At 40.1% G+C, this 25,971-nt stretch overlaps 1 protein-coding gene across 6 annotated transcripts in view; it reads left to right on the top strand.

Moving 5' to 3' along the window:
- LPGAT1 (lysophosphatidylglycerol acyltransferase 1) overlaps positions 1 to 25,125 on the top strand; it is a 67,752-nt gene extending 42,627 nt beyond the window's left edge. For all 6 annotated transcript variants that reach the window (XM_054822982.1, XM_054822985.1, XM_054822986.1 and 3 more), the window contains 3 exons: positions 4,814 to 4,940; positions 15,612 to 15,718; positions 20,353 to 25,125. In XM_054822982.1, the coding sequence (XP_054678957.1) occupies positions 4,814 to 4,940; positions 15,612 to 15,718; positions 20,353 to 20,504 (386 nt within the window). In that variant the 3' untranslated portion in view covers positions 20,505 to 25,125. The remainder of the gene's footprint in view (positions 1 to 4,813; positions 4,941 to 15,611; positions 15,719 to 20,352) is intronic.
- The last annotated feature ends 846 nt before the right edge of the window (positions 25,126 to 25,971 follow it).

Here is a 25,971-nt window from a genome sequence, read left to right as displayed (position 1 = left end):
GTTGTTTGGTGGGGTTTTTTAATTCTGCTTTATTTTACCATGCAGCAATTTTTTATCTGATAAGAGGTTGCTATGAGCTTGGTTAGAACCATATTGAAATCTTATCTTACTGTTTTCAAATGCAACATAGTACATTCAGTTCTGATGATTTTTCTCAGAGAAATTTAATTTTCCCTTCTGCAGAGTTGGACACTGGACTTCGTAATTGATTTTTTTAATCAAACTTTTTAATTCACTGTTATGAGGAATGTGACTTGAATAGCATGAGAAGGCTTTTTTTTTATCCTGGAAAGGGGCTTCTTGTTTTGTTCCAGGTGATTTGTTACAGAGAGATCTTGGGATGATGAGTAAGATGTTCAGTCTGAGAGCTAATCTTTGGGAAAAGAGTTAATTTTAAGGTCAGTAGTCCAGTTGATCACACGAGGACAAGCAGAGGACAAGCGGCAAGTTGCAAGAATGCACTGCTGCGCAGTGGGAGGCAACAGCCTCTTTTGGCTGCATTTTGAGTGATGTAAGTGTTCAGGAAACCACACCTGAATACTAGTGAACACTACTAAATATTTTCTTTTTCAAGTGGAAGCTGTGGTCCTCAGGTTCACGCCTGGCTGGTGCATTCTTTTCCACTTCGGATGCAATTTGGCAGTATCACACCATCCAGAGCTCGGCTGGAGGTGAAGTTTACTGCTGAAACTTGTCTTTATAACTTGCTGTTTTTCTCAGTGGTAAACACTGATGGTCTGCTAGTGGGTTTGAAGAGTCCTGCACGTTGTCAAATCTGGCTTGTAGCATTGATTGAGAGTAACCCCAAGGAGAACATAGAGGAGATGAACAGAAGCTCTGAACCCCACTAAATTTGTGATTGTAGACAATCAAGTATCTGCTGTGGGTGGACCATAGAGGATGACAGAGCACCGCATGTCTTGACAATGCTGATAACTAAGTATTAAGCAACTTACTGGCACTGAATCCAAAGCTAGAACAAAAATATGGCAACAAGTTATGAAGATTGCCTCTGCTGGTGATTTAAAAAAACCAAACTCAAAACCAAACAAAAACCCCACCCCCCCAAAAAAAACCACCAACAAGTTAGGAGACTGGGGTTTTTTTGATTTTTTGGCGGGGTTGGTTTTTTGTTGTTGTTTGCGGGTTTTGTTGTTGGGTTTTTTGTGGTGTTTTTTTTGTCTAGGCTGTTACATGTGATTGTTCAGTCTTGTCTTAGCACTCATAAGGCAAGTATGTACCATTCATACTAAGGTACATTATTACTACATGGTTTGGATGCAACAGTGTAGGACAGATGCCTGCAGGCCTATTTTGAACATTTATGTACTACTTAAAAAAGAATCAGACCGCTAACATTTTGAGGCAATTTGAAAAATCAAAATCTTCCACCTGTGCTGAAAGTAGCAAGCAGACTGACACCACAGAAGAAAAATGAGTCCTCGGAGAGATCGGCTTAAATTTGTCCTCTGCAGCAGTTTCTTCTTCTGCATTCAGTGGCAGCCACACTGCTCAGTCTTTCAGCAGGTACTAGAAATGAAGGATGAGGGTGTCTTTTAATGATAGGTAGAAGGTTCAAAAGGGTTTGGCTGTCAGAACCATCTGTGGCTGTGTTGGCCAAGCCAAACTTGGCGAGGGGAGTTCTTGAACAAGTATGTGCAACTCCCTTTTTTTCAGCTACAAATGCCAGGCCTGAGATTCACACTGTATTATAACTAATGCAACAGTCTTTCTGTTCTGAGTTCCTGTTAGTGTGCTCCATTTTAAAAATAATAGGGTTTATTCTTGTTCAAAGGTCTGCTTAGGCTGGAAAGCACCATCTTCAGGCATACCGAGTGGAGTTGTCTGTTTCTTTTTCAGTTTCAGGATCTGTTAGAGCTTTGTGACTTTAAAATAAATATGCTCACAACACAGTATAACCCCCCCCAAAAGGACATCAAGATTTATTTCAAAATTAATTTTCTGAAATCCTTAGTGACTTAGGTTTTTTTGGCAATGTGAGATCTTGAATTATTATGTAAGGCTTATTTTAAACTAGAGGATGCAGAAATATGCCTGTGACTCTGATTTCATAGCACATCTTGGTAATTGCACATGGAGAGAGCTGCGCTAAGACCTGCTTTCTCGAAGGGAGGGTCTATGGAGGCTGATGTTACCTTCAGTATTTTTTTTTTTTTTTTTTCCTCTAACCTGGAGTTGCTGGTGGACTGTCAGAGGCAGGGTTTTTTCCCCACCCTGCCCTGGAAGGGGCTAGAGATGGGTTTGGAGCTGGTCTTGAGGAATCCGTGCAGCAGCTCTGCTCCACAAAAGCAGAAGGTAGGAAATCAGCACAGAAGAGGACTGCAGGAGTCTTTCTGTAATGAAGTTTGAACCATTATCCACTGAAAGAACAGTTTGAAATGCTAGCTAAATATTTAATAAATTATTTTAAAACATTTTACTGTAAATAAGAAGTTAATGTGCCCATATTCATCTGGCACTTTTTAATTGCAATTAATGGTCTTTGTTGCTTACTCAGACAATTTACTTGTCTTTATCCATTCTTACTTTACATCTGGGAAAATAATAAATTGAATGGCTTTGTTCCGAAATCCATTTCTAAATGAATACTTCTGTGGATTTACTATTAATTTCACATTGGCTTTTCTCTAATACATTGCTACTTTTAAAATGAAGGACTCTGTACTTAGTGCTTTTCTTCAGAGAGACTTGACAAGCACTCTGTCATGATGCTGGCGAGCTTGGAGCCTCTAATGGGACCTCGTGTTCTCATTTCACGTGTCTGTCAGGGTTTTAAAATACTGTATTTCTAGAAGGTGACATTGGGTGCTTCAGCTTGACCTGCGTAGCTTGCACTTGGTCAAATTTTGGAATAGCACATTGCATGCTACTAATAATTCATAACCTGAATATTAGGAAATACTGTCTGGCCTTATTTCAGGTAGCATATGTGCATTTGTAACGTAGCAGTGCTACTCCATAGTTAAGTAGGCACCATGAAAACACTAGCTGCTTGTTAAAATAATTGATAGGTACATACGATAGTGATGCTGTAATTGTCTTCTCATACTTAATTAAGTTAAATGCAAATTAAATTAAATTAAATGCAGGTAGAAACTTGTGAGTCCTCGCACGTATGTTCTACTTGGTGTTAATGACTGTGGCTTTGAGAGTGTGCCTCAGACCGTGTGTTGCGAATTTCTTCATGTGTGTGGTAGCTCTTCTGTAAAATTTGAGTTGAGATTCTGGGCAAGACCAAACATCTGTCTTGCCTAACACCTTGTCCATGACTCCAAGTGGATATCAGAGGAAGACTGTGAACGCAGCAAATGTGCATCATACTTCTCCTGCAGACTCTCCTAGGTTCTGACTGTTTCCACTGTGGTAGGTTTCCAAGCCAGATGAGGGTTTCTGCTTGTTTAGTTAACCCTCCAACAGATTTCTTCCATGTATTTGTCCAGTTTCCTCTTGAACCCAACTCTTGTCATCCTTGACGTCCTTTGGCAAGGAGTTTCCCACAGTTTTATTCCTCTCTGCACAAAGAATCATTTCTCTGTTTGCTTTGAAAACGTTTCCTCTTGGCTTCATTTTGAATGCGTCTATTCTTGTATTGAGAAAGATGAGGAACAGTCCATCCCTGTGCACGTTCTTCATGCCAGTAGTGTTTTTGTCAACCACTATCATATTTCTTTCATAGCTATCTCAGCTGCAGGCTTGAAGAGTCTTGTTCTTTGTACTAAGACCTAACACCTCTTACATGCTTCTGCCAACAGGTGGCTGGTTTTACTAGTCAACTTTTTAAATGCTTTAAGATATTGCTGGGTATGATGTAAGCATATTACTATACTAGTGTGTTAAGCATTAATTAAGTATATTACTGTACTAGCCTGAACATAACATGACCTCAGATACAAGGCAGCTTCAGTTCCCACAGAGTAGCTATAAAATCGCCAAGCTAAACTCAAAGTGCCATCTTGGCAATGTGCCCCTCCTTCCTGGTTTGCTTTCCAGATACGCTGCTCTCCCTCTTCTGCAGACCTGTGAATTCAAGACATGCCAGAGAAAGGTCATGGCTAGGTTGATACCTGACCTTGACTATTGCTGGTAGTAAACTATGTTCAGGTTTAAATTTGACTCTCCTGAATAATCTTTATAGCCAATATTTTCACCTCCTTTGATCCTTTTTGCAGTTTCTAAATATGCTGAGCAGCATATGAACATGTATCGGTATCAGTCTTTCTGGGACCTTATGGATGCAATCTATTCTCTGTTGGAAAAACTCTTCCATTCGTTGCTTTCTTGTCTTTAATACACAAAGTGGTGTATTTCCTCTTTTTCCTCTAATTCAGATTTTTGAGAACCTTTTGATGGATCTGCATGGCTGTTGCTTCATCACGGAGCTGCAACTACAAGCTCTTATGAAGGCCCAGTCGTAAATGTGCTTAAAGCACAGACCAAGAAAGTTGGATTTTTTTTTTTTTTTTTAATTTTCCTTTTGGTGAATGGGGGGAAGCACCTAACATTTGGTCAACATGTTATGTGACTATACTCACACCCAGTGAGTGAACTTGTTCTGTTCTGCGTACTATAATATGTAAGAACAACAAAAGTAACCATGAAAGTAAAATCCTGGTCTAGCTGAAGTTTTTAAGAGTATTTCTGTGCTCAGAAATGAAATCTGGATGTGATTTTTAGCTGCCTTATTTTATTTGTGCCTCATACCTCATGAAGTAGTATAAAAATGGAATAACTGTCAAGTAAGTGACATGCACTTTCTGATTACTTTCAATACCATATGTCTTTTTCTTCCTAGAGAGCAAATCAAAAGGCCTCCAGTGGGTGATAGATACAACCATTGCGTATCCCAAAGGCGAACCTATAGACATCCAAACTTGGATTCTTGGCTACCGACAACCAACAGTTACACATGTACATTACAGGTAGGAAATAAACCTTCTACTCTTACATTGAACTAAAATACTAAAAAACAAGTATTCACAAATTAGTAACATCATGTTTCAGGATACGGGAAATCAGTAGCAATGTCTTTTGTATGTACGTCTCATACAGGTGGGCAACTCATATTATCTGAACACAACACAGTTTTCTTTTGAAAAGTTCAGTGACCATTCCATATCTTAGCACATTTAAGTTTTTTACTAATGTCCTGTGGCTTAATATAGTTATGGGGAATGTATTTGATGGTTAGGTCATCTTTTCCACTTTAATGTTAAGGTGTTGGTAAACCCAACTTGATTTTTTTTTTTTAATTAAAAAAACACTGTGTTATTAAATAACAGATGTCCTGAGAGATTATTATATATTGTATTCAACTTTCTGACAAAGAAATGTCAGCTTTTTCACTCAAAGTATACTCTTAATAGTTGAACAGAGCAACACTCTGGAAATAGTAGCAAATCTCATTGACACGTAGGATGGGATACTATTAAAACTTTTCTCCTCGGCAGTTCTTTGTCTCAAGACCTAAACTAATGGAGACGGAAGTTGCATTTTGCTTTTGGTTTGCAGTTAATTCTAAGTCTGAAATCTCCAGAAATATTTTAACACTCTTCCTATACCAAATAAGTTGATCACATTTTATCCCAAAATTGCATTAATTTGTCTTAATTCCCTTTTACTGATTTGGAGAGCTTTTAGACTTCTACAGTAAACTTTCAGATAGCCATGTGTGGATCCCATAGGTGGCAGTTTAACTGGGAATGACCTTCTCCAGCATCACTGCTGTGTCAGTGTTGTGTGATGCAGAATACAGGCTGCTCCCTGGAGCGTCTTTCCACAGTCATGTTTAAATCTGTCCCTGCTTTTTATAGAATCTGCCTTCAAGTTTTTCCAAAGGTGAACATACTTACACCCTAATTTATGTAAGGTATCATAATATCTATTGTGCTTTATTCAGGTCACCTTAGTACTCTCTCAGATCGCTGGGGTAATTGCAAGTTGAATGTATTTAGAATTTTACTAAAGAGTATTTCCAAAAATACTTCCTTTAAAAAAGAGAGAAAGTTATCCTAAGTTGAATTAACTTCCTGCTTTTAAACGTGTGTATTCAAACCCTATTTTTGAGCATGAGCATAAAGATGATGTAACCTTCCTGGCATTGAACTTGAATGCTACAGTTCTTGTAGTACTAAAAGTCTAAGAAAAAATATTAGAAAATGTTTGTTGTTGGGTGTAGGTTTGTTGTCTTCCTGAGTGTCTAAATTTCTGGTTTAGCGTTTTAGTAGACAGGGGCAAGCCTCTTTTAATTTTTTTTTTTTTGTATTTTTTGTTAATAACCTCGAGTTGTTATGGCTGACCCTGTAAAAACATTTGAAGTATGTCCCAAATGGAAACAGATGCAGCAGCATGTCTCTGACGGCTGAGAGCTGGATGTAATACCTCTGAAATAAGAACTGAGTGTCTTGGTTTTAACTGGAGCTTTGGCTAACTCTCCAGTCCTGGTAATTCTTCAATTGGCACGGCAGGTTTAGGCACGTGGTCTCTGGACTGTAAGGGCTTTAGTTGGATGCAAAGTAGCAATTCTTAAAGACGCATTGAACAAGGTACCCTGGCTCTGAGGGTGGGCAGCAGCAGCAGAGGCGCAGGAAGGCAGCCCACACGCCATCCCTCTGCACATAAACACGCGGTGGCTGGAACGTGTTCTGAGCAGGTGTCGCATCTGGATCACTCTTTCGATAGGTGCTGACGGACCTGGCCTTCATGAACTTGTTTAATGCCATTTTTAACCTGCTTCTACTTAGACTTTTACAATTTCCGGTGACACAACGTGTAACTCTTCTTGAGGGTGGCAGATGGGACCACTTCCTTTTTGCCTGTGTTCAGTTCTCCACCTGATGCCTTCAGTGGGTGCACCCTGGTTCCCATGTCCTGCCAGTGGTGGATGAATCATTCCTCAGTGATGCTCTCCATGACCTGTGATTTTCACAGAGCTTCCTCATGTCCTGCCTTAGCTGTCCCTGCCCCCTCCCAGTGCGAGGAGATTACATCTATTTGGTGTCTCCTTACACAGTGCCTTTCCCTGATTATCTTGTTACTTTTGTCTGCGCCTTCTCTGGTTCTGCTATAACTGGTTTGGGGATTGATTGACATCCTGAATCCCCCGCAATGATTTCAGGATCGCTTACCAGAGCAATCGTAGCTAATTGTAGGGCCTGTGGCAGTGCGTGTGTAGTTGCTGGTGCTTTTTTCTTCCCCAGTGTTCATTGCCTTGCATTTACTGACGTTTAATTTCCTGTGCAACTATTGTCAGGTCCTTCGGCAACTCTTCTCTTTGACTACCCAGGATAATTCTATACCAAAAAAGTTGTATCGCTTTTGTATCCTTTTTTCTAGATTTAGTGTATCATCTAGCTATGATGTGCTAAGACCTTTTAATGTATCTGGAATTAGAGCTGTAGGTTGGAATGAATACAGTGAATTTTCACCTTCAGTGGTTTTGACAATAAAATTTTTTTAAGATGTTTTTATGTGGCTTTAAAAATATTTTTCTGCTTTATGTAAAGGATATATTTATCCATGGCAGGATTAGCAGAGAGCAACCGAACAGCATGTGTACATTAATTCACTCATGTTGCATCATCCCTTTCTATTGCTTATACAGAAATTTTCCTGTTGGATTCCCTTCAGGGCAACTGATTTTTTTTTAATTCTTTTTTTTCCCCAGATCACCTGACTTTACTCATTAGGGATTTTTTTTTTAGCAGAATGCTGTAATGTGATGGGCACCTTCAGGGTTTTGACAACTTTAAATCATGTATTGATGAGTTGTTGGTACCACTTAGAACCTGTGAAGACAGAGTACATGCCTGGGAAACTGGGGGTGGCGGACAGGGAAGAGTAGGGAACAACGTTTTCTCCTGGAGGGTTTCTGGTGTTAAAGAAAACCTTACACTCTGCTATCACTTTATTGAACCTTTTCTAGGATTGGGAAGCCGGATAATTGAAGCCCAGTGGGCTGGCATCAATTTCTTAGAGCTTGTTTTTGAAATTGTAGGTGTGGTCAGTGGAAAACTGTCTCTCAGGAGCTTTGCACGTGTGCCTCCTAGGTCGTGTCCTCACTTGTCTGAAAATCCAGTGGTGCTTCCTGCCTGTTTCTGTGTCAGATCTTAATCAGGAGCAGTTCTGGAAAAAAACACCAAAACCCTTTACGCTGGTAAAACAGCACATGGTACAAACAGCTGTACTCTGTGACCAGCTAGCTGACCCTTGCCATGTCAACCTCCTTCCTCTTGTCCCCAGTGTGTCCTTTTAACGTGCTGAAAAGTGTCCTGGGAGGTTTTTGTGCAGTGTTGCTCCCTGAGAGCTAGTCAGGCCGTGGGGCAAAGGATGATACACCAGACCTGTGTAGCGATATGGCTTGACCAGGAAACCTAAACCTCTTCTTGAAGTTCATCTTCCACGTGGAGACCAAAACATTGCTGTAACAGAGCCATTAGAGTATCTGGGGTTGTCACCTGGGAATGCCAGCGCTTATTCTGCAGGTCACAAATTTTAGGTGGTTCCTCAGCAATTCTTAACTTCGATAACAATTGGCTATTAACTACTCTTTGTCCTTAACAGTGTAGGCAAGGATTAAATCAACAAGTGAGGTTTGAAAAGGCCTGTGCTGTGTTGAGCCCTGAGATGTCCCTTGTAAAGTTGGTGCATTTCTTTAACTCTGTGAAACAAACTTAGCAAAGGAAAACCCAACGCAAAGTAGACTTCATCTTTAACAAGATGGAAATATCAGAAATGTCTTCCAAAGATGGAAAATGTCAGAGGTGGTTTTGCTTTTCTGTGTTTGACGTAGATGTTCTCTGAAATTTTAAGGAAATGTATATCGAGTATGTCTGGACTGGTATTTCCCCCCCTTTTCCTTCATTCGGTGCAATAAAGTTTTGCTCGTTGTTTGTAATGTGGAATGTCTTGGGAGATTACATTTGAAATAAATTTTAAGGGTAACTTTTAAATAACTGGGGAGAGAGAAAGTTCTGCATGAGTCTGTATGCTCTAGCGCACTAGTTTCTCATAATTTCTTTTAACTGAGTTATAGCAAAAAAAACCAAACCCCCCACCCTTTGGAAAAAAGTAAAGAAAGTTTTTACCAGATGCCCTCTCTACTGTATGAAAAAAGAATCAGGATTTAAACATGCTTTTCCCCTTTTTATAGTAGTCCAGAGTGAGGAATTGATGCATGACAACAGTGGGGTAAAAAAAAAGCAACATTTTCTGTGCTACTCGAACTGGAGCAGAGGAGACTGCAGAGCCTCTTTTGTTCTGGTCGCTCAGTTGGTCCTTTCAACCTGTCTCCCTTACGGTCTTTGAAATCTAGTGTTTTCCTTTTCTCATAGCCTGCCCTTTTACTGCAGGATTATTTCTTTTTCATCCTACTTAGTGAGCAACAGAGGAGTGTAGAGGACAAAGCAACCAGCCTTATGGTTGCTTTTTTTTTTTTCATTTTCAGATGCTTTTCTAACTGATGGAAAGGTTCAGTTTAATCCAGTAATTTTTTTTGTTTGAAAGCTCAATTTTGATAATGAGTTGATTGCTTTTCAAACTTCAGTTTTCTGTACAAATGACATATTTTTCAGAAGTTCATAATTAGGCTAAGCTATGACCTGATTTTCCTCAAGATGTCAAAAGACATTTCCCTAGGAAAAAGGACAATTACCAAATGTCAAATTCTTGAAAACACAAAGGTGTGAGAACTTACCCTTTTAACTATCAAATAATTTTTTGACCGTGACACGCTTGTCTCAGAACTCATTGGAAAGTGCTGAAACACTGGGTTTGCTCTCTGAAACATAATATTCAAAATATCTAATTAACTTGTTCCAGGTCAAATGGCTCTGGCTTTGTTTGGGGGGGAAATTTCAACCCATCTGTTAAAGCAGTAAGCACCAAAAAAAAAAAAAAGGCTGGAAGGTGCAAGGCATCTCTAACTAGAGGCATCACTACGAGACTTGCCTTTTAATGAGTCTGTTGAAAAGGTTTGTTTTCTCTTCTCAGAATGGTTTAGCTTTACGCTTGGGTCATTTTGTGATGTGCATTGACCATAAATCCAGATTCACTGCAGTTAGACTCAGCAAAAGTAAGCTGAGTGATTTGGTGTCTGTGTAGCAAAACTGCACGCTGGCTGCTATTCTCGGCTCCCACCATTTCCTCACAGTGAGTTGAGTTTTGGGATTATTTCTTTTCTTCTTACACCAGTCACTTCCTTAGTCTAACTGACTTGGTGTTTCTCAGCTGGTCTCCAAGTTTCTCTAGTAGTAAGATGTCCCCTGTGTTGCAGTTCTGTTGTGAAAACCCAAGAGTTAAAACCTGAAAAACCCCTGGGTATGAAGTTAGTTTGATGCTTAGCTTCCCCTCGGTCAAGAATGGCATGGGGTTGGGGGTTTTTTTGCATTAGCTTCCTGTTGGGTCGTGCCCTTGTATGACAATCTCCTGCTTTTGCACTGTGCAATAGTGGTTGTGGGGTAGAGGCCCTGAATTCAGAGCCAGCCGTAATTGCCTCCACCGCAGAGGATAGCTGCATTTATGCTGCATGAGAGCACCACGCTATTTCCAGCTAACTCAGCTATCTTTGTGCCATAATGCGGATGAGTACTATGTCACCTTTCTTTCTTGTACAGGTTTTTGTACTGTGCTACTGTTGAAACGAGCTTTCATCTACTGAGGAAGTTCTTTTTTTGTGTCTACATTGATACAGATTTATTGAAATAACCCAGGCTCCTAGCTATAAATAAGACTGAATACATTGTGGTTGCTGAATGAGTTTTGCAGAAATGTCTATGAAGGGCATCCAGTTTGGCAATATATTTTAATATGCTTTTTTTACACAAGTAACTTATTTTTGGTCATGCCTGAGATTGACCAACAACCTCCATCATGTTGAGTTTATTTAAAGAGTCATTGAAACAGTAAATAATATTATGATTTAGAAGGTGTAGGGGTAATAAAGAACTTTTAAGTCAGGGTAGGACAGATGATGAATGACAATTAGTACTTCAAGGTGGTATCTATGAACTTTAGAATTTTAATACAGAATTAGAGATTTTTTCTCCAATAAGGACCATTTAAAAGAGATCAAATGTTTCTGAAAATGCTGTATTTCTGAAAATTATTTGGGGTTGTTTGAGAAATGACCTATTAGTAGGTTCAGTCTCCACAATTTCTCACTTATGCCAACATGTCTTTGGCAGTAACATCTCCTTTTTTAAAAATCTTTTCTTCTTTCCTGGACTGTTGTTTATACTAATATATTCTGGTTTGGGACATAGAAACACATTTGTGTAGTGGTTTAAGAAAGTTGACATCCCTCAGTTGGCTACGTGGAGTGTCCCGTGGCCGTTGTCACCTTGCAGCTGCAGATGGGTCACCTCCAAAGATAGTGCTTTGTTACTGAGACAGCTTTGCAGATTCCCATTGGAGTACATCTTTACTTCCACCACCACTTTTAACTTCTCAGGATGCAGCCTGTGGTGGCACTGCTTTTTTTGAAGTTTAGCCCCCTCCCCAGCTCCCTCGATGAGAAGTGAAAGGAGGAGGTATTTCCATTCCACTTGAATTTTTTTGGTCAAATTATCTTATCCAGTGCTATTAAATTCCTTGTTTGCCACATCAGGAACAAAGACACTCTTTTCATGCAATGTGAGGTTAGTTTTGTCCAAAAGTTAGAAAGATTCAAGTGCCCAAGAGAATCTAGAAGCTTCAGAAATTACATGTTGACCTTGTTCATTGTCAGGACAGTTTTATGTGGTGGTAATGACCTGGATGAGGGGACAGAGTGTACTCTGAGCAAATTCGCTGATGATACAAAACTGGGAGGAGTGGCCAACACACCAGAAGGTTGTGCTGCCATGCAGTGAGATCTGGACAGACTAGAAAGTTGGGTGAAGAGGAACCAAATGAAATTCAACAAGGGTAAGTGTAGGGTCCTGCAGCTAGGGAGGAATAACCCCAAGCACCAGTACAGGTTAGGGGTTGACCTGCTGGGAAGCAGCTCTGTGGAGAAGGACCTGGGAGTCCTGGTGGACAACAAGCTCTCCATTGAGCCAGCAGTGTGCCCTCCTAGCCAAGAAGGCCAATGGTATCCTGGGGTGCATTCAGAAGAGTGCGGCCAACAGGTCAAGGGAGGTTATCCTCCCCCTCTACTCTGCCCTGGAGAGGACACATCTGGAATATTGTGTCCAGTTCTGGGCTCCCCAGTTAGGGAAATGCAGAGAACTACTGGAGAGAGTCCAGTGGAGGGCTACAAAGTTGATTAAGGGACTTGAGCATCTCTCATGAGGAAAGGCTGAGAGAGCTGGGTCTGTTCAGTCTAGAGAAGACTGAGAGGGGATCTGATCAATGCTTATAAATATCTAAAGGGTGGATGTCTAGAGGAAGGGGCCAGACTCTGTTCAGTGGTGCCCAGCAACAGGACAAGGGGCAATGGGCACAAACTGGAACACCGCAAGTTCCATCTGAATATGAGGAAAAACTTCTTCACTGTGAGGGTGACTGGAACAGGCTGCCCAGAGAGGTTGTGGAGTCGTCTTCTCTGGAGATATTCAGAACCCGCCTGGACGTGATCCTGTGCAACATGCTGTAGCTGATCCTGCTTTAGCGGGGGGTTGGACTAGATGAACTCCAGAGGTCCCTTCTAACCCTGCCAGTCTGTGATTCTGTAATTCTCTGTGATTTTCTTGAGGAGATCAGCAAACCGTTTGCTGTTAGTGGCATTCCTGACACTGGAAGCACAAAGGTGGGGTAGAGCCAAGATGATGCTCATGCTGGACCACATTGACAATGTTTACATACCTCATTGAAAAGAAGAAACTATTTCCTGCCTCTTTCAACGCTAGATCTGGCAGACCTTGCAGCCGATGTTGAGAATGACCCTGCTGCAGTTAGAGCAGTGGCTTTCAGCCGTTTGGATCATCTGTGTAGAGATTTTTGTAACATCAGACTTTCTCAGACTTTAAGTCTCCTTAAAGAGGATGTTCTTTTAAAACACAGGTGCCAGCTGAGCCATCTGATAGGCAGAGAACGATGATAGTGGCAGTATGTTTAGTATAAATACAGGGTTTAGCTTTGCCTTATCTAGTACAGGAAGGGCTTGTTCCACAGTTTAAGATTTTTTTCCAAACATTTCATCTCTAATTTATCTCAGTTATTATTAAAAAGTTCCACTTGTAAAAATAACTCTGGATAATTTATAAATACGTTTGAAAACACTTCTAAATACACTAGCACTTACAATTGCTAAATAGCGACAGCCAGTGTAGCATTATTGGAAAACCAGTTGTTTTCCACTCTGCATTAATATTCATTCAAAATGCATGTAACGATGATCGCTTCTTAAACTCTTAAAAGTGGAGTTTATATCCTGAGATTCAAATATTCTGGTGCTGTATTGATTCATACAAGAGCCTGGATGGATTCAAGCAGGAAAGTGGTATGCTGTGTTCCATTAGCCTCTCACAATATTGGGATCACTTATGCTACTTTGCTAATCCATTAAAGTGCCAGCTCATAAATTGTTTCTGATGAGCATCTTATAAGCTCTTGTGATAATGTTTTCACACTAGTAGGTACATTTTTGGAAAAATACCAGGCAAAACTAGGTTATTGAGTTGTAGAGTGGTTACCCATTAGGTAACTGAGAAGTGAAGGTGGAGGTGAGGAATATCTGCAGCTTACAATGGAAACTGCACATGAGGCCAGGTAATCCTAGACTTCTGTCCTGAGCCCACACATGCGTTCTGCTAGTTCTGAACCATCTTCAGACTTGCGTAAGCAAGCATCTGTCCTTCAGAAATATACTGTGAAACACAATATTCCCTTGCTGGGTCCTTTTATCTCTTCACAGCACATAGGCAGAAGACAGTAAAAATAGTGCTTGGCAACTCAGTTGTGTTCGGGGACAGATAATAAGTCTTCCTTGGTGTTATACCCTCAACAAAAACGGTCCTTTCCCTGTGGGAGGTGTCTTTTACTTGTTTCTATGTGGTTTACTTTTAATCTGCTGTGCAACATCTGGGCTTCAAGATAAAATAGTTCTTTTTACCTGTCTTTGCCATTGCTCTTAATATGCACGCTGAGGACTTGAGCTCTTTACTGGACCACCGCCTAGTTTGTGATATTTGTCTTTGGCCAAAGACTTCTCTTCAAACTGTATTTTACCTGAGATAACAGTTGCTAATTTCTGGTTACTGAGACTAGAGCAGAGAGGACTCCACAGTGTGAGAAAGACATAGGTAGAATTGGTAAAAAGGCTCCAGAAATATCTGAGTTGATGCCATAGTTGGAAAATAAAATTGTTCGTCATCTTATATTGAAGTTATCTCTGTATACCAAAGCACCATTATTTTTAATTCACTCATTAGAGCAATGCTTTGCTGCTTTTCTCGTCCACTTACAGCTTATTTTTCCATGCATCAAACTGAAAGGAAAAGATACAAATGACTTGGCAACAAAGCAAGCAAAAATGTTGAAAACAGAGCAACAAAAGCATTCTTCAGAAGTGTCTTATTTCTGTAGTCTGACATTCCCATATCTCTTCAGACACTTCCCATGTGACTATGGTGTTACTTTGAATTCTTTTCAGTATAATCAATCGAGACCATGTTCAAAAAGAAATGAAAAATCCACTAATGAAAATAGAAGCATGACATAGATGACGGTAAATCGAGAGCTCACCTGAAAAGAGAAACCTACAGTAGAGGTCTTACATTTCAGAGTATGAATTTTTTAGGCTAGCCTGATACACAAATCTCTTCTGCCTTGGCCTCCCAGTGAAACACAGTGGATATATAAGTTCTTGTATATATCAGAAGGCACTTAGGGTCTGCTGAGGAGATTTCACAATTACTGTAAGACGTGAAATTCTATTTTGAAAAAAATCTAGTGAGTATGGTGGGTTATTTGAGGGTTTTGGTATGTACGTGTATCAGTGAGTTCTGCCCTGGATATCTGATTTTCTAAGTAGACCTAGAGTTCTGCGTCGAAGTACCGAAACATTGGTGATTCTGCCATTGGAGTTTTTAAAACAGAGTAGCAACATCTGGGTACACTTACTTACATGGTCAGTTTTCAGTGTAAAACCTACCTTTAGAAATTTCAGGACGTGTTTTCTGGGATACGGAAGGAAGAGCTTTTGGTACTTAGTGATGTTGTTATGTAGCTTCTGCCTGTTGAAGAACTGTTTCTTTGAAATGGTGGATGAACCTTCTCAGTCTTTTATTTCTTTCTGTTTCAATGCATAAACATCATTGCTTCTTGGTTTGTATTTTTTTAAGGATAGTAATATAGCGTGGTGGTATTCTATTTAAAAAAACCAAACTTAGCAACTCAATAACTTTTATGAAATGCTGTAGTACAGCATTCGCTAGAAGCTAGCAATGCCTATGTCTTGTGTGTGCGTATGGCTGATAACCTGGAATATTCCAGTTTGTATCCTTAATACTTATGTGATCTGTGAATCAGAGAGAGAATGAACCCTGCAGTTAGATTGATACCAAACTCTGGTTCTTGATGTTTTGGGGTGGGCAGGGGCAGAAGGGAAAAGTTTTGTTCTTCGCCTAGAGAATGCCTTTCCTGGGTTTAATTTCTGTTTGTTTCTTTTGTAGGATTTTTCCCGTTAAAGATGTACCTGCAGAGCCCGAAGCTCTTGCACACTGGCTATATCAACGATTCATTGAAAAGGAGGATCTCTTGACACATTTCTACGAAACAGGTAGGATGATATCTAGCAAAGAGAGCTGTGCTTTGTTAATGTCTTTGTCTACCAGGATCTCAAAATGGTTTAAGAACACGTATACATTCCTCACATGAATACCGTAGATATAATTATCAATACTTTTTATTTGGCAAAAAAGTATGATAAAAAATGATCTAGGAAAGGTAAATTACCTGGGTAACATTAGAATAGGGGTAGTGTTTGGAAGCTGGCACATTCAAAACGGATCTAAGGAAATCCTCTTTTTTCTGCAATAAGATATAGTTCAGTGGTGAAACCTGCTGCCATGGGATTTCATTGACTGGAATAATTTAGCAAGATTCAGAGAGGTAGTGAACATTTACATGAATAGTAAAAGTATTCAGAGCTCATGTTCAGTTTGGAGGGGGGATATAAAGCATTCAGGATTTAAAATGAACAACTTCATGACTAAGAGGGATTAAATAACACTCTTACGTGAGGCAGATCATTTTATCTGCTTATTGCGGCTATTTAGCATGTTCCTGTGGTGCTTGTACTGCTAGAGAAAACCAATCTAAGGAGTCTGCAGGTCTAATCCAAACCCATAGTCCTCTTCTGTTCCTCTTAAGCTAACCAGAAAGATGCTATGATAGGGAGGATCTGTAAGAATTACAGAGCATAAAGTCCCTGGAGTCCTGATCTGCAGCTCTGAGCTGTCAGAACTGGCCTCCTTACTGCGAGGTACTGAGGATCCCTTCCACCATAACATAATTTCAGTGTTAATCGATCAGAGGAATCTAAATAAATTTAGGGCATTAATAACGTTACTGAAGGGATACTGGCAAACACATAATTTAAAATATCAGGTAACTATAGCTGGAGAGGTGATTCCTCAAGGCTCTTTTTTTTCCATCCAGTTGGTGGTACAGAAGTGTGTCATCTGCCCTCCAGCAGGCGTGTGCGTGTGTCTGTGTTCAGAATACAAAACAGAGGAATTCATCAAAATTAAAAAAAAAGAAAATCCAGAGAGGAAGAACTAGTGGTTTATTTAGACATACCGGAAAGGAAGTTTATCAAACATGGACTGAGTAGGAAGACTCTGTATGAAGTAATGCAGCTTGTCTCTGAAGAATCTCTTCATTAGCAAGTAGCACAGTTGTTGAGGGGGAGAAAAATACTCGGTGTCTTGAATCAACTTGAGTTTAGTATTCCAGAGTGACTATGTTAAACAAAGACTTTACTTCTATTGGATGATCTATTGCAAAGACAGCTTTATTTTGGATTTGAGTGCTTAATTTATCAATGGTAGTGCTTAAAAAGATTAATAGAATTCTTTAACAACCCAGAGTTGGATTTTGCTTTATGAAATACTGCTGTCACTCATCCATCACTGATGGTAAAAGTCAGGCCCTGCTATATAAATGCCATCCAAATGCCTATATTGGACTTTATTAGACAAATAAGTTTGTGAATCTATTTAAAACTACAAGTGTAGCAAATAGGAGGTAAGGAATTCTTGTTATTGAGACATATTGGAGCACCTCTCCTATGAGGACAGGCTGAGAGAGTTGGGATTGTTCAGCCTGGAGAAGAGAAGGCTCCGGGGAGATCTAATTGCGGCTTACCAGTACCTGAAGGGGCCTACAGGAAAGCTGGAGAGGGACTGTTTATCAGGGAGTGTAGTGACAGGACAAGGGGTAATGGGTTTAAGCTGAAGGAGGGTCGATTTAGGTTAGATGTTAGAAAGAAATTCTTTACTGTTAGAGTGGTGAGGCACTGGCACAGGTTGCCCAGAGAGGCTGTGGATGCCCCCTCCCTGGAAGTGTTTAAGACCAGGTTGGATGGGGCTTTGGGCAACGTGGTCTAGTGGAGGGTGTCCCTGCCCATGGCAGGGGGGTTGGAACTAGATGGTCTTTGAGGTCCCTTCCAACCCAGACCATTCTATGATTCTATGATTATTTCACAAATACCATTAAAGTAAGTCAAATATCTCAGTAGACCAGAATTTCAGACAGTATAATGAATATAATCAGATTTATTTATTGAAATGTGCTTCCAAAATAGGATAATTGGTTATAATTTGCCAATGTAATCAGTATGAATTAATAAGACATATTTTAAATTTAAATGCTATGACATAGGAGCTTATTTGGCATAAATTAGCATAATTTAAAGTTACCACCATTTATGCCAGTTGAGAACTTGCTTTTGGTGGCTTACTGCAAAAGTGCTGTTACAGTTTTTGGAAGCTCCCTGAGGCCTAATGTGAGGGGAGTCCCTGCAGTTGCTCAAGAGCTACCTTTGTATGGACGTGTTCTGTTGTCTCAAGTTGGTGCAGTTTTAAGACTTAGGGCTGTTTCAGCAGTTTGATTTGATTTTTTTTTTTTTTTTAATACACACTGCTTAGGAACTTGTCTCAGTTCATTAACCTTACTTCATAAAACTGGAGTAACATTTAATCCTCCATGAAACTTTAAAAGTTTGCATTGACAATCTCATTGGTAGGAATACATTCTTTTGGCATATTTTTATTGGGGAAGAGGAAGAAGCAAAGCTTAAACCACCTTTTTCCTTTTTGCTGTTTTCCTAAGTGTTAAGAACTTTAATGGAGCCGGGGAAAACCTGTAATATTAGACCTCTTAAAATTAGACCAAAAAAAAAGTATCAGCCTAAAATTTGAGTATGAAACTGTACCATCCTTTCTTACAGGTGCATTTTCCACATTTCATTTATAAAATTAAAACCATTTACAGTTAATATCTGAAGGTATAAGCAACACGACGACTCCTATTTTAGCAGCTAGTGGAAAGCTTGTATTGGCAAGTTCTTGATTTCTCTGAAGTCTTCAGCAGGATAACCTTCAACACTGCAGTAACACAAATGAGATTACATTTAGCAGGACAAAAGAACTTGGAGACTAATTAAAAAGAACCTATAAACTAGGAGCTTATCAGTTGGAAATGAGTAATTGTACACCGAAGTCATCACGCTCCTCATTCACTCTGATCATAAGCCAACTGATGTGATGTAACTGAAAAAGTAAGCAATGTCATCCTACAGGCAACAGGAGAGGGTTTTCATTGTACCACATCTGAAACCTCATCTGGAAACTGCGCACAGGTCCATCATCCCGCTTCAAGAAACAGGAACTGAACCGGGAAGAGGGACAGGCAATAGGTGCTAAGACGATTAAGGGGAAAGAGGAGTCATTTCTGTGAAGGACGATTAAAAGTGCTTGGCTTGTCTCGCCTATGAACGTGAAGGATCGTTCTCTCTGTAAGATACGAGTTGGCTTGGGAGAGGGGGAAGAGGCAGTTGCTAACAGTACTGAGGGAAAAGGAAGGTTATTTAAACCAAAGGTCAGTGTTGGTACAGGGAAACAAATGGGCTGTGGAAGAACAAATGTAGCGTAGAGTGGACAAATAGAAGCTTAGCGGTGAGAATTCCTGAGGAATAAATGGTGTGGCAAATCTGCCTATGTGTGAAAATACCTATCAGTGAGAGAAGGGTGCGACGCATCAAGCTGGGGTTTTTTGGGTTTGGGTTGTTTGGTTTTTTTTAATTTAAGACTGTTCATAAAGGAAGAAAAGCTTTGTCTTAAACGCTTGATTGCAATTCCTCCCGTGATTGCAAACGTGAAGCATAAAGATGAGTTGCTGATGGTATCTAATTGCCCAAATTGTGTGGTTTCTAAGATTGCAATTGACACTGCTATATCTTTACTCTCTGAATCATTTGTCTCTTGTTCTTCTGTGAGTGGTTGTGACTCCAGAGTGCTGCAGCAAGTACATCATCTTCCCTGGTATATTTAGAGTTTTTTATATCCACTGTTAAGGATTAACAACAACAAAGTGGTTTATATCACGTAGGGTTTGTGCCTCTCAGTAAAATGTAATGCAAATTATTTAATATGCTGATGTAAATATATGCCAACAATTTGCTTTCATAAAGCTCTGATGTATTCAGACACATGTAGTTTAGTGTTGTAAGTCAGAAAAGGTCAAAATAGGGAAGAAATGAATGTTTTTAATCGTGTCAGCTGTATCTCCTGCCAGTCTTTCTCGTGTAAACAGACATTTCAAAAAAGTCTTTCTGGAAAACTGATTACAGTGCTTCCTTAGGCTATATGACTGACTGGCCAAGGAATGTTCAAACAACATATGGAAACTATTGTTTACATGTACACACGCACTTTTTATATTCAAGAAGAGCGTTGAGAGTGTATGTGTACTGCTTCTTCGCAGTGTACAAGATCATTACCAAACAGCTGTAAAGTTTACTATGGAGTCCGTTCCATGTGGTCGTATGGACATTAATGTAACTTCAAAAATAACACAGAAAACTTAGTTGACAGTCGGATCTCCCTGCAAAGGTTGAGGATGGCTGCTTTTAAGGAATGCTTTGAAGTTGATGCTTAAAGTTTAAGTTTATATCCAAATGAAATGAAAGTTGTTCTTAATAATAAAGAAAAGAGTTAAGTTTTCTTATTTTCTTGAAGCTAACTGATAATGCTGGAGAAGCTTTTGAAAGTTTAACAGCATGATACAGAAGTAACCTACTCATTGTTTGTGGGCGCGGCTGCTGGGACAGATAGTGATGGTAAAGAATCGTGCGCTGAGGCTGTCATTCCTGCTGCGGAAGCATTAAACGTGTTTTCTTTTCTCTTTTAGGAGCTTTTCCTCCGTTGCAGGGTCAGACAAAAGCTATTTCTCGGGAGATGACCCTCAGTAACCTGTGGCTAGTCGGCATACAATCACTTGCGTTTTTGTCAGGCGGTATGTGGTACTGCATCTTTCAGTATTTTTATCATTGCCTATTTTAAAAGTGGAATGGGACCTGAGAACACAATGGGAATCCAGGCTCTTGCAAATGAGTATCATGTCGTATGTGCAAATGTGAATATTCAAGAGTAAAGGAAAATACTGGACGGACTCTTACCTCTCTTTGGGGAAATTTTAAACTCCACTAAAAATGAAGATCAGTAACATAGTGACCTGATGATGTATTATTTTAAGAATTGTCTGTATTTTTAAAAATGTATACTCTCACCCACACTTAAGCAAATTCAGCATTTGGACAAAAGGTGCAATCGTACAACCACCGTAGAAGAATGTCTGTGACAAGAAAGCTCTGTCACCGCAAGTATTTCTTGGCATTGTAGTTAGAGCTCAGAAAATTCAGCAACTTGTCTCTTCAGTAGTCTGTACAGCATCGGTGTGGTAGAGATTCCTCATTTGCACAAACTTGTACTTTATTGCAACTCATTGTGCTGGAGTCAAAGATACTGGGGTGGAGCTGGTGGCGGTATCTTTGCAGCTACGCAGTCAGCAGTTGTTGTATTAGACACATTGATCTAAAACCAAGACCCAAATAAGATGCAGCATCAGGTGTGTTTTGTGAGGAACCAGTCCTCAAAAAAAAAAAAAAAAAAGCATTGCGGCATCATAGCGTGATTAAAAGCTGTCCACGTTTGATCAGCCCATCCCTGCTGTGGTCTTACCATCAGCTCTCCGAATTCCGTGTGCTACCTGTATCTCCTATTGTGAGGAAACTTGGAAAATATAAAGTCACTTGGTTTATTTTCCCTTTTTGTTCAGAATGCATCTCAACGGTCGTTATCAGTTGTCAAAATGCACTTTTAAAGGTGAAAATACAGTGAAGGAAAGACAGAAAGCTGAGGGAGTAGAGGAAAACTTTTTGTCGCACGTCGGAAGCCAGAGCCATTCTAGCTGTTTCTGAACGTCTGCTGGTGCTGCTGGTGATTTTTAGCCACCTTTGTATTTTGTATACTGCAGTCCAACCAAGGTGACCTTTGAGTGGTTTATAGAGGCCTTTTTCTCCCTGATAGTTGCAACAGCGCTAAATATACTTGTGGGAGAGTTTAAATAATTCAATGCCAACCATCTTAATGTTTTGCTAAGGAGTAATAGAAGAAAAAACTAGTTTCTTAAAAAGAAAAAAAATATGTATAATTGCTATCGTAAATCTATAGGAAGATACTACTGCAAAAAAAAAAAAAAGAGTATGGTAAATACTCGGAATAACTACATGGAGGGCAGTATTAGTTTACCACTGTGCTAACATCTTACTAGAAGAAGGATGAGTTGAATTTAAAGGCAAACTGGAACAGATGACACTTTCAGCTGTGTAGTATAGGATACTTTTGAAAGGCTGTTGATGATGCACGGCCTTACTTCTGGCAGGTCTAGTTGGCATCGTGTTTATGTGATTATACACAGATTGGAGAGAGCTGTTCCTAAAATAAAACTAATCTCTCTAAATACAAGCGGGATAGCCAGAACTTCAGATGTTGGCATACTGCCTTTTACAGAGTAATTTTACTGAGAACAAAGTAAGCCCTCAGTAGTTTTGGCTTTGAGTTAGCAATATTGATCCCCGTTCCCCCTCCCTCTCCTGCTACCTGAATCACAGTGGGTGGTGTGCAGAATACAAAACCTAGCCAGCGTTTCCTTTGCAGGGGGAGCTAAGAGCGTAGCAAAACACAAGGCAATGCCAATTTCCCTGACTTAATGGAAAAATACCCAGTCAAATATGCCACCCCTATCCCCCCCCAAAGCAGTAGTTCTATCCTAAGGCGACTCAGTGGGATGGTTGCAAAATGCTACGCCGTAGTAAGTTCCCCTGACCTATGAGTCCCCTCATTGACTTCAAAGAACCACTGCAGCTGGGAGGCGAAGCACGGTGGTTGCTTCATGGTTTAAGTAAGATACTATTTCTAAATCCAACTCCTTACACCCGGTCACACACCTGAATTCTGGTGTAATATAAAATCCACTTAAAAAGAGGTATGCCCTGAAAGGGAGGCAGTCTTGGCAGTAATTTTTTTTTTTTCCTGTTGCTCTTGCTAAAGTACAGCTGATGGAATGAATGTATTTAATCTGCCATTTTGCAGGAGGGTGTTGGGGCAGCCCAGCGCCGTTACCTTGTAAGCGGTTAGGTCTGCAGCACGTGGGTGTATACAGACTCTGAAAACTGCAAAATGCAGATGAGAAGCTACTTGTTTCTGTCTTCCACCAGGTGGGTTGATCAGAACCACAGAGATGCCCATAGTGCAGCTGGTTTTATTTTGAGCTAGGGCAGACTGGAGTGATATAAAAAGGGACGTTTCTATAATCAGATTGCACAGCAGTAACTCCCATCAGGAGGTTGTTCTTTATAGACCTTGTGAACTCCATGTCAGAGCATACTGTTTTTTCAAATGCAGTATATAATTTTTTTTTTCTGGAGGATTGCAGTCAATAGTGTTCACACGCTGCCTAAAGAAATTAGTAATGCGCAATAACGTTTCAGATAATAATTTGATTTATCTGGTCCTGCTCATTTTCAGTTTGTTCCTCTGTAGTTCTTACTTTTGTGAGACATTTGTTTTCAAGCACTGATTGTTGTTTTGGTAGGGTGAGTAAATAGTATTAGGTCTTGGGCTTCTTTCCTGCCTGCACTGGAAAATGTGAAGAGAGCCTGACGTCGTGTCTCCTTACGGCTGAGTTGCTGCAGACGACAGTGGAATGAAACCGTTGGTAAGAAACTCTGAAGTACTCTCCCAGCATGAACCTGGATGCTGCCTCATGAGAGAGAAGAAATTGGATAAAAAGTTTTTCTACTAAGGGAAAAACATAAAAGGTATACAATGTATAGGAAATTCTGTGCTAAAAATACCGTGCTGGTCAAGACTGTTGGAGCTTAGCAGGCTAGCTTGTAAAACGTAAATTCCTGTCGGTTGCAGTGCAGTTCTACCGTCTGGCAGTTGGCCAGCGGTACAGATGTAGCGGGCATTTTGCTGCGCCATCCACAGGCTTCCTCGTCTGAAGAGTTCAAAATGCACTTGATAGAAAATGATGTTAAAGAGCCATGCAGTTGATCACAAAATGGTTAATGACTGTAACTTTGAATTAGGGGGAATATAATGGAGGAATGTATAAAGTGATAAAGAAGGAAAAATTCACAGAAAAAAACGCAAAAGGAAAGCTGTCGCGCACAGAAGTGAGAACATAGCAATTGAAGTGTGTTGCAAATAAAGACGGTTCTCTGCCAGGGCTGCACACAAAACATCTGTATGTTTCCATGTTTAATTGTTCATAAACAAGTTGTTACAATTGAAATGATGGAATGGTTTAGCGTTGCTGCTCCTCGAATCCCATTACGTGAAGACTACCTGCCTGTTCACAACGCGCAGGGTTTTCTTCAGTGCCCTTTGGTGAGCGCGCTTTCCTTACAGGTTCTCTTGTACTTTATGTACAGTCTGTCAGGCTTTTCAACAGAGATGTCTCTTGCGGGAGGGATTTTAATTTTTTTTTCAGTTGCTCTCATCAGATTTTTGAAAAGCGAGATTTCAATTTACCGTGCTCACTGGAAAATTAAAAGCTTCCTTCTCCCTCCTCCAACCCCAGCATCAAAAATAAGATGCATCTTACTGCGGTAAAAATACAATGATCACTGTGGTACTGTTCATTATTCACTTGTTTTGCAAACGATGTCACTTTTTTTTGTCTGACACTTCCATGAAGTGCTGTTAGCTTTTGTCACCTGTTTGTACAAGACAATACAGATACCGATCACTGTGTGTGACAAGATTCAACTGCTCCGCTTTGCCTTGACGTAAAATTTTTGGGACCAAAGGTACTTTAAAACTGGGATTTCCAAATCATGAGTCTGGGGTTGGGTGCATTCTCTTGATAGTCAGCTGGAGATTTTGTGGTGATCTGATAAAATCACACAAAATAATTCTACATCTGGGGTACTGTATTGTTGGAAATAATGGAGCCATATGGAATAAAAGGGTTATTTTGCAAAATTGCATATTTGATAGTTTTTACACTTTTTTTAAAAAACAATTGGAAGAGCGAAATTGAAACAATACTCTGGTTTAAAATGTCTGCATACATTATGAACACTTCTCAGCAGCTTTATTTTTCCTGTAAAAACTGTAGACTACCTGGCTGTGATATAAAAGAAATCTTTAAAAAGATTCTATGCATTTTAAAGTTAAACCTTTTATTTTATCATTGGATAATGAACTAATTATACACCGAACAACTGTCCTATTAAAGTGAGTTAGTTCCTTAAAATTATTCTAGAATGGTGTTCATTTTGTATGATAACAATTAGTTTTCTTGTTGCCAGTTATTTTCACCTCCAATTTTCTCCTTCCCTCCAGTGTTACCTGCATTTTTGTTGTGTGAGATAAAATGGATGCAGAAGCCTGTATAGCGACTCAGTGATTTTGCAAAGGGCTGATCGTGTTTGGAATTATTTTACTGAATTTATTTCATTGGATTTTTTTTATCAGATCTTTCCAGCAGCCAAGATGTCTTTCAGAAACGTAGGCAGATACCAGAAGCAGCATTTCTCTACAGAGATTATTAGGTGTCTTTTCCCATTATTTTTTTTGTGTGGCAAAAATAAAGTTCATTTTTTTTCAAGATTATTTCATGTGCTTCAATCCTTAATAGATTATTTTCTTTGGTTGTATTTATTGTCTTATATCCAGTAGAGACACAATTCCTGTTGTGTTTACTGTAAACACAACAAATAGCCAAATAAACACTTTGGCTCACTATACAGCTGCAGTGTGACAGACAACTTTGCTTATTAGAGCTCTCATCAGGAAGGACGGAGAGACAAATGTTTCGATGCCAGAAGTGGTAAGGGGAGGAGTGGAGCAGTAGGGAGGGAGGGGGAAGCAGCTCCTGCAGCCCCTGCTCACTCTGGCACTTGCTGGAAACTTTGCTGGCGCTCAGGCTGCAGAGTTTCCCCGCGGGTCACTGCGTAGCAATGATTCCCCTTGAAGTTTCTGAGAGTTGAGGGCACACCATGAGCAGAACCTGGGCCCCCATTGACCCTGGATTGCCACCATCCCGGAAAGGTGTGAATCCAACCTTTCCTTCTGTAGATATGTCCATTTTTTAACAGAGCGCTCTGTTTTTAAACAACTTCAGCTAGGCAAAGCAATATCGAGTGGAACAATGCCGTTGGTTCTGTGGCCCTGGCATCTCTCTTAGCTCCGTGTCACCTTCTGTGTTAACCGCTGGTGCGTGATACTGCAACGTAGAGCAAAGGGAAAAGAAACTCCTTGGAGCACAGTAAGACACCTTGCACAATTTCCAAAACTGTGCCATGGTTGTAGTTATGTCTACCTCTTTGTTTCCCTTCTGGGTTTTGTCTTGTTTTTCTGTGTGGTGTTCTTCTGTGAGGGGTGGGGTGAAGTGGGGAGGGGGGAGAAGGTGGGAGGGAAAACCTGAAATCTGAATACAAGACACTGGTGGGGGATC

This window comes from Grus americana, chromosome 3 (assembly GCF_028858705.1).
Source record: "Grus americana isolate bGruAme1 chromosome 3, bGruAme1.mat, whole genome shotgun sequence".
NCBI classification, from domain to species: Eukaryota; Metazoa; Chordata; class Aves; order Gruiformes; family Gruidae; genus Grus; species Grus americana.
This window is presented reverse-complemented; position numbering and strand designations above follow the sequence as displayed.